Source organism: Pseudophryne corroboree, chromosome 9 (assembly GCF_028390025.1).
Source record: "Pseudophryne corroboree isolate aPseCor3 chromosome 9, aPseCor3.hap2, whole genome shotgun sequence".
NCBI lineage: Eukaryota > Metazoa > Chordata > Amphibia > Anura > Myobatrachidae > Pseudophryne > Pseudophryne corroboree.
In genome coordinates, this window is record NC_086452.1 from 104,206,051 (window position 1) to 104,219,201 (window position 13,151).

The following is a 13,151-nucleotide window of genomic DNA, read 5'->3' on the forward strand; positions in this document are numbered from 1 at the left end:
CGTGCACATTGCGGTGCATACGCATGCACAGTAGTAACCTGATCGCTGCGCTGCGAAAAATGGCATCGTGTGATCAACTCGGAATGATCCCCCATATACAGTATATTCTCTTTTAGAATGCTTACCCAAGCATTTGGATCATACCATGTTCCTCTTCTGGGATGGTTATGGATCAATGCTTCGAACTGGATAATGTCGACAGTCAGTAGGTCGGCCACTATTGGTTGACATGGTCGATTTGGGAAAAAGGTCGATACAGTAAAAAGGTCGACGCGGGAAAGGTCGTTACATGAAAATGTCGACATGAGGTTGTTTTTTTTATGTTGTTGGTGTCATTTTCACTGCAACATGACCAGGAACCCCAATTACTGCACCTAGTCTCCTTGCATGGCTCGCTTTGCTCAATACTATTCCCAAACGTAGGCCAAATGGAGGGTAAAGTATAAAAAAGTTAAAAATAAAAAAAGTTGTAAAAAACTCATGTCGCTCTTTTCCTGTGTCGACCATTACCACGTCGCCCATTCAACAATGTCCACCTTTTGTCCATGTCAGCCTAATGCATGTTGACCAATAGTGGTCGACCTATTGACCGTTGACCTAAGTTCTGTCAGCCTAACATCCGGATAGCCCTGGGATAACTCACTGAGTAGGATGTAGAATGTACCAACTGTGAGGGCTTCTGACAGCAAGTCCAAAGGTATAAATGTTTGTGGTCACTGTTTATTATTTTGCATGCACAGTAGGGATATCGCTGAGAAAATGGCCACTGTGCCATTTCCCCGGAGACCTGCGCAGTAGACTCTAGAAGAGCAGCAGAGTCTACTAGAGCACACTACTGTAATACACTGCTGTCTAGAGAGGAGGGGGCCCAGACAGAGATTGCACACAGCAAGGCACCCTCTTCTCTTAACATGCCCTTGACAGGGATGAGTAACACACTGCAATGCCAACTTACTGCCCTTAACTTGGAGAAGAGAAATATCTGGAACAAACTAGCTCATTTTTTCTTCAACTTTATCAACAGCATAATTCTGATGACAACTGCATATATAATGGAACACAGTTGTGAACTAACAGCATGGCACAAGTCTAACACGGTGACAGAATTTGGGGGTCATTCTGACCCGATCGCATACTGCAGTTTATTGCAGCGGTGCGATCAGGTCAGAACTGCACATGCACCGGCGTCGCAGTGCGCCGGCTCATGTGAGACGGCCGGGCAGGGGGGGGGGGGTGGAACGGCGGCATTTGGCCGCCATTTCGTGGGCGCGGTCTGTCCAACGCGGGCGTGGCCGGACGGTGCGAGGGCGGGCCACAGTGGCTGCGTGACATCACAGGTAGCCGCTGCGGGCCGGGGAGCGATAAGTAGCTACCAGCCAGCACGCTAAAGCTGCGCTGGCCGGGAGCTACTCCTGAAGTGCAAAAGCATCGCCACTGTGCGATGCTTTTACACTTCTGTGGGGGGGGGGGGGGGGGGCGTAACTGACATGCGGGGCTGGATAGCCCTGTGCTGGGCGTCCCCCTGCATGTCTGTGGTCATAATCATAGCACTGCAAAATTATGCAGGATTACGATCAACTCGGAATCACCCCCTTTATTCGCTAGCCTTCCAATGCTCCTGTATCTGCTGCTCAGTTTGTATTCCTGACCACAGCTATTGATGACATTAATTCATGTTATGTTAGGCATTATTTCCTTCTATTAAGCCAATAAAGTTATTTACTCTAATGTTCTACCAAAAAAAAAAAAACAGACATTCTTAAAAAATGTCTGTGAACTCAGGTAGAGATGTGTCCTTATCCTTATACACTGTGGCTTCCGTCGTGCCAAATAGTCCTTCACAGCGCGAAAGATCCTGGGTGACACAGCCAAGCCGAACTTCTTTCACGTTAAAAATGTGCATCTTATCGATGCAATACCAGTGTGTGTAAAGTCACAGCCCGGCATCGTTAGTACACTGTGAGCACCTTATTGCTGATTGTGCGATACTAAGATGCAAAAAGTAAATAAAAGTTCAGTACACTACTCCTCTCGAGCATCTGATTTGTGCTAGGCGTCTTGCGCCATATGGCGCCTGATAATCACTGGGTGTAAGAGGACACATTTATATATGCTTTTCATTGTGGGTTGCGGATCCAGGAGCTGTTGCTTCGTCTTTCTCAGTCTACTGAGCAGTAAACAATGCATGTGTACATACCCTCCAACTGTACCTTTTTGGCAGGTACAGTACCTTTTTTATGGTCTGTCCCGATTTTTGGTTCTCCAACCTTCCATTGAAAGTATAGGAAAATGGTAGTAGCCACGCCACTTTACCCGTGACCACGCCCCCTTTTCGAATTTGTACCGATTTTTATGGTGTCAATTGTTGGGGGGTAAGTGTGAATGATTGTAGTAACATTATTATTTGGTTATTTGGTAAACACATGTGAATACAGTATATTCTAGAATCCCCATCACAAGGGGCCACTAGATGCACTTTTTCCATTTGCTGTCAATATACAGGAACGGGTTGGCTATCCCACTGATGTAAGGCATTGCAAATATGCAGAGAGATAGAGTACGGTTGTCTGTGTGAGAAGACTTTGGGCCTAATTCAGATCTGATCGGAGCAGAAAATTTGTTAGCAAACGGGCAAAACCATGTGCACGGCAGGGGGGGGGGCAGATATAACATTTGCATAGAGAGTTAGATTTGAGTGGGTTATATTGTTTCTGTGCAGGGTAAATACTGGCTGCTTTATTTTTACACTGCAATTTAGATTTCAGTTTGAACACACCACACCCAAAACTAACTCTTCCTGCTCATGTTATATCTGTCCCCCCTGCAGTGCACATAGGCCCTCATTCCGAGTTGTTCGCTCGCTAGATGCTTTTAGCAGCATTGCAAACGCTAGGCCGCCGCCCTCTGGGAGTGTATCTTAGCTTAGCAGAATAGCGAACGAAAGATTAGCAGAACTGCTACTAAATAATTCTTTGCAGTTTCTGAATAGCTCCAGACCTACTCCTAGATTGCGAACAGCTCAGTCCGTTTTGTTCCTGGTTTGATGTCACAAACACGCCCTGCGTTCGGCTAGCCACTTCCCCATTTTTCCCCGACACGCCTGCGTTTTTTAGCACACTCCCGGAAAACGCTCAGTTACCACCCAGAAATGCCGTTTTCCTGTCATTCATTCACCGATCAGCAGTGCGACTGAAAAGCGCAGCACGAACACCAGCAAATCTACTAAGTTTTGATGTTAAATAACTTAGCGCATGCACTCTGCGTACCATGCGCATGCGCATTTAGCAACAAATCGCAGCATAGCGAAAATCGGCAACGAGCGAACAACTCAGAATGACCACCATGGTTTTGCCCATTTGCTAACAAATTTGCTGCTGCGATCAGATCCAAATTAGGCCCTCTAACTGATGATATTTAGATAAATAAGATATAATAATAGTATTTTTAATAAAAATATGTTTGTTTTTTTAAATTCTATTCTTACCAGGGAGTTTGGTCGCTGGAAAGTAAAGAACATGGCATTGGAAAGTAAGGAGTTTCCAAATCTAACCTTGGCTCCAGAGTTTGTCCGGAACATTCGTCAGTTGGGGAGGAGGCCCTCCGCCGCTCAGATCACAGAGAACCTGATAAAAAAATATGGCACACACATTCTCATTTCTGCTGTGCTCGGAGGTGAGTTTAACAATCATAAAACATATGGCTCATACATAGTGTACACAGAGTAAAATGAAACCTATGCCATTGCAACTGTAATCATCAAACACATAGGGCCTAATTCATGTTTATATGCAATGCAAATGGTCACGCCAATCGTCAGACTGCACATGTGCAACAATCGCACTGATGGACAGGAAGGGACTGTTTGGGGGAGGTAACTGGGGGTGGTGACAAAAAAAGCAGGCGTGTTAGTTTTCGGGGTGTGTGTATCTGCTCTCAGCTGCAATCATGTACGAAGCGAAACATGGAGCCAGTGTAGCTACTGCAGCGGCAGGTTTGCATAGCCATAGAGCTACTCGAGCAGTCAATGTTCCTCATTATTGCGTTGGTGTTGCCTATGTGTGCGCAGTAGCTGAGGACTTTGCAATGGCTCCGATGGGCGTCAGTTTCACTTGCAATGTCTAGCAGTTCCAGAGTCTGAAAATGTGCAGAATCCCAACAGGAGAAGGTAAGTATACACAGGTGAGCACTGGCATCTGTATACTGCTGCTGGCCTCAGGGGCTGACTCTGCCACCCATAGTACGAAAACACTATGATGCCAGAGGTCAAGTATGACCTCTAGCATCTGTCTCCTCTATGGCGGCGGCCATTTTGGGAGGGACATTTAGCATATTGACAAGCGGATGGCTCGTCTGCATGTCAATCTGCGCTAAATCAGTGGCGGCGTCCCCCGCAGCCCTGTGCCTCCAATCCTCCGCAGTGGCTGCAGGGGTGACAGTTACGCCACTGATTCCCAGTAGTGTTTGGATTTTGGCGTCAGTATTTCGACTGCCAGGATCCCGACATGTGCAGAGAGATTACATTTGGGTGGGCTGTGTTCAAACCGAAATCTAAATTGCAGTGTAAAAATTAAGCAGCCAGTATTTAAACTGCACAGAAACAATATAACCCACCCAAATGAAATCTCTCTGCACATGTTACATCTGCCCCACCTGCAGTGTAACATGGGTTTACCCAGTTACTTGCTTTTTTGGTTTGCTATCAAACCTGAATAACCCCTTATATGCAAAAGCAGCCCATATTTTCCTGGGTGTAGTATGGCTGACCGGCGGTCTCCTGACCGCCGGTCAGCTTACCGACGCCGGGATCCCGGCAGCATACCAACGCCGGGATCCCGGCAGGGAGGGGCGAGTGCAGCAAGCCCCTTGCGGGCTCGCTGCGCTCGCCACGGGTTCTATTCCCACTCTATGGGTGTCGTGGACACCCACGAGTGGAAATAGTCCCTGTTGGTCGGCATGCCGACCATCGGGACAGTGACCCGTCGGGCTGGTGGAGGAGGTCATGTGACTGTCGGTCAGCTGACCGGCGGTCACATGAATACCACCCATTTACCTTACATGCATGTAAAAATAAATATATTATTTGCACCCTTGCAGCATAACATGGATTGTTCCAAGTACAGAGATACTTTTTTTTTGTGTGTTCCTTACCCTCTACTATATTGGGCCAATATCAGCACAGACGCTAGAAAAGTGAACAAATCCTTTAAAGATAAAGTGACAGTTAGTATAAGTAGGCTTTATATGGGTGAAACAAAGCACATCTCTGTGCTGCTATAGTAACAGATCCTATATGTGACAACATCCCTTAATGACTGATATGTGGTAATATACGAGTCTTGATTTTGTCTGTTCTTTACCTTAAAACAGTCATATTTTTTCAGTTTATTTTGTCTAAATGGATTGCTAGAAAGGAATTATTTAGGACATTTTTGTTAATTCTTTTAAAGGTATTTATTAGAAAGCAAATGTATTTTATATATTGTTAGAATAACATATTTATAGTTCTGCAATTATCTGCTGTGAAATGTGTTGTGGTACCCGTCAGATGGTTGTGACATCACCAGCTCTTCCACACACTCCTCCACACTATGGCTCACAGGTCTTTGTGTTATAGAAAATAGTCTGCCTGCAGCCTTACTTATTCATATATTAATGGAATGCTAATTTACCGTATCAAGAATGCACACAGCGGAAGGGGGTGCACATTATCCCATCTATAATACATGAAGCTAACATCAATCCAGTAACATTATTTTTTCATTAAGTTTAAATAACATATGATTCTATAGATGATGTGAAACTACAAGTCCCAGCATTTCTGCCTGCATTTGCTCTGTATGTTATTCTGCACATAAAATTCTTATTGGGTAATTCTCGGCTTACAGTTGCTAGTTTGGATGAAAGGGACGGTAAACCCAGGGACGGATTAAGGCTTGTGGGGTCCCTACCAATGAATTTATACAAAATATATACTTTCAGTGTTATTAAAAATTATAATGTGTATTTACTCCCAGCACCACAAATGTGTTAAAACACTGTAGTGTTCTCTGTTCACATTATGCCACACAATGCCCCCTCTTCACATCATGCCACAGTGCATAAACCTTCTAATGATAATGTGTGGACCCTTATTCAAAAAGTTACGCATTCAATACCTTTAACACCAAGAAATAATGACACGGAGAATTGAATTTGGCAGAAAATTGTTAGCTATTTATTGTACCCTAACCATTAGAGAAAACCTGTAAAGTAAAATTTAAGTTAACATGCCGATTCAGCCGGCATATGGTGGCAGAAAAAAGAACGGCTATATTCCACTGACGATAACCTCAAAAAATATTAAAACCCAAACGATCCTAATTTACCACAAACCATACATAGGTGATAGGTGCCCGACTCAGACCTCCACGCTGACTGCCCACCCTGATGGGTGATGACGCTGCCCCCTGATGGGTGATCTAGCGGCCTTAAAAGTCAATGGAGGTGAGTGCACCTAAACCACACCAATACTGTAAACAACTGTAACTAACAAGTCAAACTACAACCTGCCGTTCTTTTCCGCCAACAAATAGCCAACGATAAACCACAACTAACAATTTAGAGCCAAGGCACTCCGTGCCAAAACCTCTACCAAATGGGGTGGGAGGGCAGGTAGGCAAACCAGCAGCAAGAGAGACTCAGCTAGCCTATACATCCCTATATATACTGAACACTCCCCTCTCTACCATTGGCTGTACTTTTCATAACATTTAGGTCCACCACTCACAGGAGGTTTAACTCTCTCCATTCCTATGCCTGTCATTTCGCTATCCTAAACCTCCTAATGATAATGTGTGGACCCTTATTCAAAAAGTAAAGCATTCAATACCTTTAATACCAAGAAATAATGACATGGAGACTTGAATTTGGCAGAAAATTGTTAGCTATTTATTGTACCCTAACCATTAGAGAAAACCTGTAAAGTAAAATTTAAGTTAACATGCCGATTCAGCCGGCATATGGTGGCAGAAAAAAGAACGGCTATATTCCACTGACGATAACCTCAAAAAACATTAAAACCCAAACGATCCTAATTTACCACAAACCATACATAGGTAATAGGTGCCCGACTCAGACCTCCACGCTGACTGCCCACCCTGATGGGTGATGACGCTGCCCCCTGATGGGTGATCTAGCGGCCTTAAAAATCAGTGGAGGTGAGTGCACCTAAACCACACCAATACTGTAAACAACTGTAACTAACAAGTCAAACTACAACCTGCCGTTCTTTTCCGCCAACAGCGAAAGACTCTTCCCCAGAGTCTTCGCACCGCCACCATACCCTCAACCTAACTCCTGCTACACCAGAAACAGATCCTCCAGGAAAAACAACATCCCTTCCTTGGACAGATGCACACCATCAGGCCGAAAAAGGTGACTGGCACGAAACCGAATCCTAGGGTGGCGAACCACTTTCCCTCCGTGAGCCAACACCCACTTCGCCACCGCCGCATTCACCTTTTGCCTGGCCTCATCAATCGGGTGACCGTCCGCCACTCCTCACCAACACAACCTTGGCACCATCATAGAGAACACCAAAACACAATTGGGCCACGCTGCGGCCACACTGGCCAGATCTTCCATCATGGCCCATCGCAGCTCCAAAGATGTCCTCTTCCCAGATCGTTGCCATCCAAATGGACAACCAGCACCCTAGGGACTCCATGCTCGCTGACCTGACTGACCAATCTACTCTTCAGATCTTGCCACATCATCCCAACCAAGCCAACGAACGCCATGAGCCCAAGGAAAAAACTGCGCCCCCTCCGAGTCCAAAAACTTGGCTGCCCAGTAAACATAAGAGTGGCCAACTACCCAGATTGCCAAATCGTCTTCTACCCAACCTGAAGAGAAGGAAAGGAGTAAAAATCGGTTAATAAGTATCCTAACAGGAGCTTATCGAATGCATTAACCTGAAGGATCTGCCAAAAGAAAAAAGGGGTTTTCGTGTCTTGCATAAGTCACGGCCTAGCCGATCTAAACAAGCTTCCAGCCAATCGAAGCATAACATAAAAACACAACGGGAAAGATCAAAGTAAAATAATGAAAATAAAAAGGGGGGGGGGTTAAAATGGGAAAAACATGTAAGAACTCAGCTGGAGGTGAAAGCGTAAAAACCTGCTAAGGGACTTCGTGTTGTAACTAATCAGCCGAATTGTAGATTGGAATTCAGTCCGTCAAGTCAGGCAAAAAATCGCAAAAGAACTCCAGACCCCCGCTGCCAGCAGCGGCGAGTAGCTAATCCCTGAGTAGGATGAACAAGGGAGACGAACAGACACAAACTGCACAAGGACGTACTTAACCTTACAACATGAACTTATACAACGTCTAATAAAACTGAACTGTTAATCAAACTAAAAACTCATGAAACTGGGCGAATATATCGTTTGTAACTTTGCGACTTCCATCGCCCCACTGCCTGAATCTCCGCAACGGAAAAACCCGCCGACGCAGCCGATGTCGCCGCCCCGATTCGGAAAGAATGCGTACCGAAAGCAGCAGGTGAAAGGCCCAAGCTCGCCAGACAGCGGCTCAGCATCCAACAAAACTGATATTTCGTCAAAGGTAAACAGTCATAATGCAGCAGCCACGACCCCTGCACACCGGGCCGAACTGCTGCATATCTCGATGCCAATCTCACCGGGCAAATGCTCCCCTCCAGAGACGGTACCAGAGTGACCCATCGCCCTCTACCTACCTGGTCCGTCTTAGAGCGACGCAATCTGCACAGCAAGGACCTCTCACCCACCACCACGTCATCCAGAAGCATGCGCGAGTCTGCCCGCTTAGATGGCGCTACCAGCTCCGAAACCCTAAAGGCTCCGTGGTAAGCCATGGAGAACGCCAACTGGAACAAAAGCGATTCAAAAATTGACAACGCGATACTGCCTACCGCATCGATGACGGCCGGTAGCAAGGCCGCATCGATGGGGCGTCGCATGTCAGGCGGCGTTGGCACCACGCGCGCCCAACCTTTCATCGCCTTTACAAGAAGCCCGCTCTTTGTCACGTCAGGGACACCCTTGATTCTATTAAAAAACGAAATCCCTGCTAAGTACCGGGACACCACTGCTCTGGACCTACCTGTGACAAAAAGCTGCCAAATAAAAGAAAGCATCATCCGATGCCCGCTCTTACCTTCTTGACTACGTCCTCGGACAAACTCTTCCCACTCGCTCCAAGCTTGACCGTAAGCCTTGAGCGTGTTCGGAGCCAGTGACCGCATCGCTAGACCCTCCAGTCCGGTCCGATCACCTGCCAGACATAACCGGGACATTGAAACCCCCGCTCATCGGCCTCGGGTGCCAACAAACTAAATCTCTCCCACTGACCGCGGGACAACGCGTCGGCAATTCCGTTGTCAAGTCCTGGCACATGCTGCGCGCGGAACCATACATTCTTATGCAAGCATGTCAGCAGCAATCGCCCAAGCACCCTCAGAACCACCAGCGACTTCGCCCCCTGTTATTGATCGCATGCACCACGCCCAGATTGTCACATCTAAACCAAATGCTGCGATGAGCCAGACGATCGCCCCAAACCTCCAGCGCTACCATAATGGGGAAAAGCTCCAGCAGCAAAAGGTCCTTAGTGAATCCTTCGCAATGCCATTCCTCAGGCCACGAGGCCACGCACCAAGATCCCTCTAGGTAGCAACCGAACCCAGAGGAACCCGCCGCGTCGGTAAACAGCTGTAACCTAGCATTGTCGATCGTTGGGGCCAGCCAGATACGCACCCCATTAAAGTCCTCCAGGAACGAGGCCCAGGCGGCCAAATCCCTCTTAATCTCGGAGGACAAGCGAATGAAATGATGCGGCCTGGCACACCCCGCCGTCGCCCTCTCCAGCTTTCGGCAGAAAACCCTGCCCATCGGGATCACCCAGCAAGCAAAGTTCAAGAGGCCCAGCAAGGACTTCGCCTGCCTAAGCGTGACTTTGCGCGACATCACGAACTGGCAAATAACCTCGCGGAGCTTCGCGACCTTGGCCTGAGGAAGGCCACCGTGTCGATTTCAATCCCCAAGAACTACAAACAAGAAACTGGCCCCTCCGTTTTATCCTCGGCCACAGGAACGCCAAAGTGATAAAACAACGCTCGGATGCTGAACAGCAAGTCGCTGTAGCGCGGCGAATTCGCCGGTCCCACACACAGGAAATCATCGAGGTAATGTGCAACTCCATGACCCCCTGAAGAAGACTCCACGCACCAATGCAAGAACGTGCTAAACCTTTCAAAAAACGAGCATGAAACGGAACATCCCATCGGCAACCATTTGTCAATGAAATATTCCGCTCCGATTCGAAAACCCATAAAACGGAATGAGTCCGGATGCAACGGGAGCAACATAAACGCAGATTCAACATCGATCTTAGCCATCAGAGCTCCCGGGCCGTAACTACGAACCAACTCCAGCGCCTCGTCAAACGAATGGTACACCACCGAGCAGTGTGCCGGTGGTATCGCGTCGTTGACCGACGACCCTGACGGGTAAGAAAGATGTTGAATGAGCCGAAAGGCACCCGGAGTCTTCTTGGGAACTACCCCCACTGGGGAAATGACCAGGTCATCCACTGGGGGCGAGCTAAACGGGCCCTCCATCCTACCCATTCGCACCTCTTTATCAACCTTCTCGCGCAAAACAGACGGAAAGGCGCGAGCGGACTGAAGATTCTGGAGAGCCTTGACTGATACTTCGCCCGCAACTGGCAAGCGGAAACCAAACTTAAAACCCTGAAACAAAAACTGAGCGTCCGTACTATTTGGATACCAATCCAACCATTTGGACATGGCGTCCAAATCAATTGGCGTTGGGGCCCTGTGGAGCGATCCCGCTCGCGCCGGGTCTTGCGTAGCTCTGCTTTCCCCTCGCGCCTTGCAGATTTCCTTTAAAACAGTTGGAGGCCGGGTGGAAGCCGCCACATTGCAAGCACGAATATCGAAACCGACACTGCTTGCCGAAGGAACAGGTCGCATTATTAAATGCGAAGCACTTCCCCCTCGCGGCGGCCTGCCCTCCCCCGCGGATAGCCAACCTACCTTTCCTACCCGGTCCCCCTTCCGCGCTACTCCCCTGGGCGGACGACCCTGCGCGTTGCCCATCCGCCCCCGGATTCCGGGGCTCCTTTGCGGGTTGAGAAGCCCGGGTGACCTGGAGCCAGACCTCCACGTCTTTGCAACCAAAGTCAATAATCTGTAAGCAGTCCTGCTTCTCTCTGAACTTCTCATCATACATCCGACATTCGATTCCTGACGATGTGCGCTGCATATCGTGTATCAAGTGCAGGTATCGTATGACGTTCATATGTTCCTCAGGCCTATCTTCCAGATAACACGCCGCAAAGACGCAAAAACCGGCCAGCCAGTTGTTGAAAGTACAGAAAGCTTCAGCTCCGATGCCTTTCTTAGCTGTCGCTGCCTTAAACTCCTTCTTCGCGTCCTTAGTCAGCACGAACATATCAACGTAATCGCCTCTGCAGATCTTCCTACGGCAGCTATCCCGCAACCCCCTCAACACTGCCGTATAGTCACAGTGGACTACTCCCGGCAAATCGCTGCGCTTCTTGGCCCTGCGAGCGTCCTCACTAAGCCGCTTGCGTCTCTTCCGCCTCTCCTGCTACCCTGCCGCCCTCTTAGCGTACTTCGTCGCACGCTTTTTTGCCCTAGTCGTGCTACTGACGTCGGACGCTTGCGACGACAGGGATGAAGAAGAGGAGGAACTGAGAGAACTGGAGCGCACGCTGGAGCCCGACGCCGACTGCTCAACCTCACCTGACGCTGTCAACTGTTCGGACTGGGAGTCCTCCGGTGTGGAAACTTCGAAATCCTCCTCATCGCTCGCGTCCACCTCAACTTCTCCGCGATCACCTGAAGAAGACAAAGCACAGGACCCGGAAACCACTCCCGGGGCATGCCTAGCAATCCGGGGCAAAGACGTCCCCACCTCGCGTCCGCGCTCCGTCCATATTGGACGGTGTCCCAACTGCGCCGCGGCCGCCCCCAGGTCACGGCAAGCGCGCGCTATTCGCTGAGCCGCTGACCCCGGCTGCGTACCGGACGCCCTTGCTTCTGCGCGCGCGCCGGAATGCCTTGCTGCCCCCGGGGATGCGGCTGCGGCCAATGGGCCCAATGCCGCCACCACCGTCGACAGCCGACGCCAACTCTCCGGAAGCCTCCTGACTTCCCCAAAAGTCGCGGCTGGCACCGGCAGGAGCCCCCGCAGATGCCGGCGCACCTCTCCTGGCCCGTCGGCTGGCAGGCGCCAATAAGGGACCCGACGGCCAATGCCCCGCCTGGCCTGCTGGTGATCTGCTAGCCCCCCTGACCACAATTGGCGTGGCCCCCCACCAATCATCTATCCTATCCTGCGCCTGCTGGCCCTCACTATCGCTGCTGTGCCTACCACCGCCCCCCCCCCCGCGCGTACCCTCCCCCCCGCAGGCCGGAGCTCTCTCCATCTGCAGGGAAGGCACCTCTGCGGGGCTCAATGCTGCCGCGCTCTATCCTGGGACGCCCCCTTCCCCCCCGCCGCCGCTCCCCGCCGGACTCCAGCTGTAAGGGAGGCAGCAGGGGAGACGTTGAATCTGGCGGCGCCGCTGAGTGCACATGTGCGCGAACGGCGCCACTGGCTGAGAGCGCGGGCGTGCGTTCACCCCGTGCGTGCGGCCCGCCGCTTCCCGCCACCCTCCTTCCAGCGTCTGGGCCACCGGAAAGGACCGCCAGACGAGACCCCGCGACAGGCCTCGTCCGACCCGCCGCCGCTCTCCGCCCACCCCGACCCCCTCGCCCGGCATCACCCCGCGGCCGTGACAAGGGGGACGGGTGGGGAGATGGGATGGGAGCCCCCATTGGCCGCCCGCTCTGGCGCGCCCGCGGGCGCCTGCTCCCGGCAACGGCGCCTCACCCTCAAGAGGTGGAGGTGAAGGCTGGTGCCCGGCCACCTCCGGTCGTCTCCCCCGTGCCCCCAGCCCCCCCCTGCCGCTCGAGGCCGGAGGTTTTTGCCGGACCCGAAACCAGGGGCAGGGAAGACCGGGTCCGTCCAGCCACCGCCGCGCGGGCACCCGCGTCGGCGCCAGTGGACGGGGCACGGGCAGATGAGCCAGCAGGCCCATCC

The 13,151-nt window shown here is 50.5% G+C and overlaps 1 protein-coding gene across 4 annotated transcripts in view; it reads left to right on the forward strand.

Moving 5' to 3' along the window:
* The window catches only part of BRINP2 (BMP/retinoic acid inducible neural specific 2), a 388,544-nt gene that overhangs the window by 59,662 nt on the left and 315,731 nt on the right, over nucleotides 1-13,151 (forward strand). For all 4 annotated transcript variants that reach the window (XM_063939715.1, XM_063939712.1, XM_063939713.1 and 1 more), the window contains exon 3: nucleotides 3,488-3,672. In XM_063939715.1, coding sequence (XP_063795785.1) covers nucleotides 3,488-3,672 — 185 coding nt within the window. The remainder of the gene's footprint in view (nucleotides 1-3,487; nucleotides 3,673-13,151) is intronic.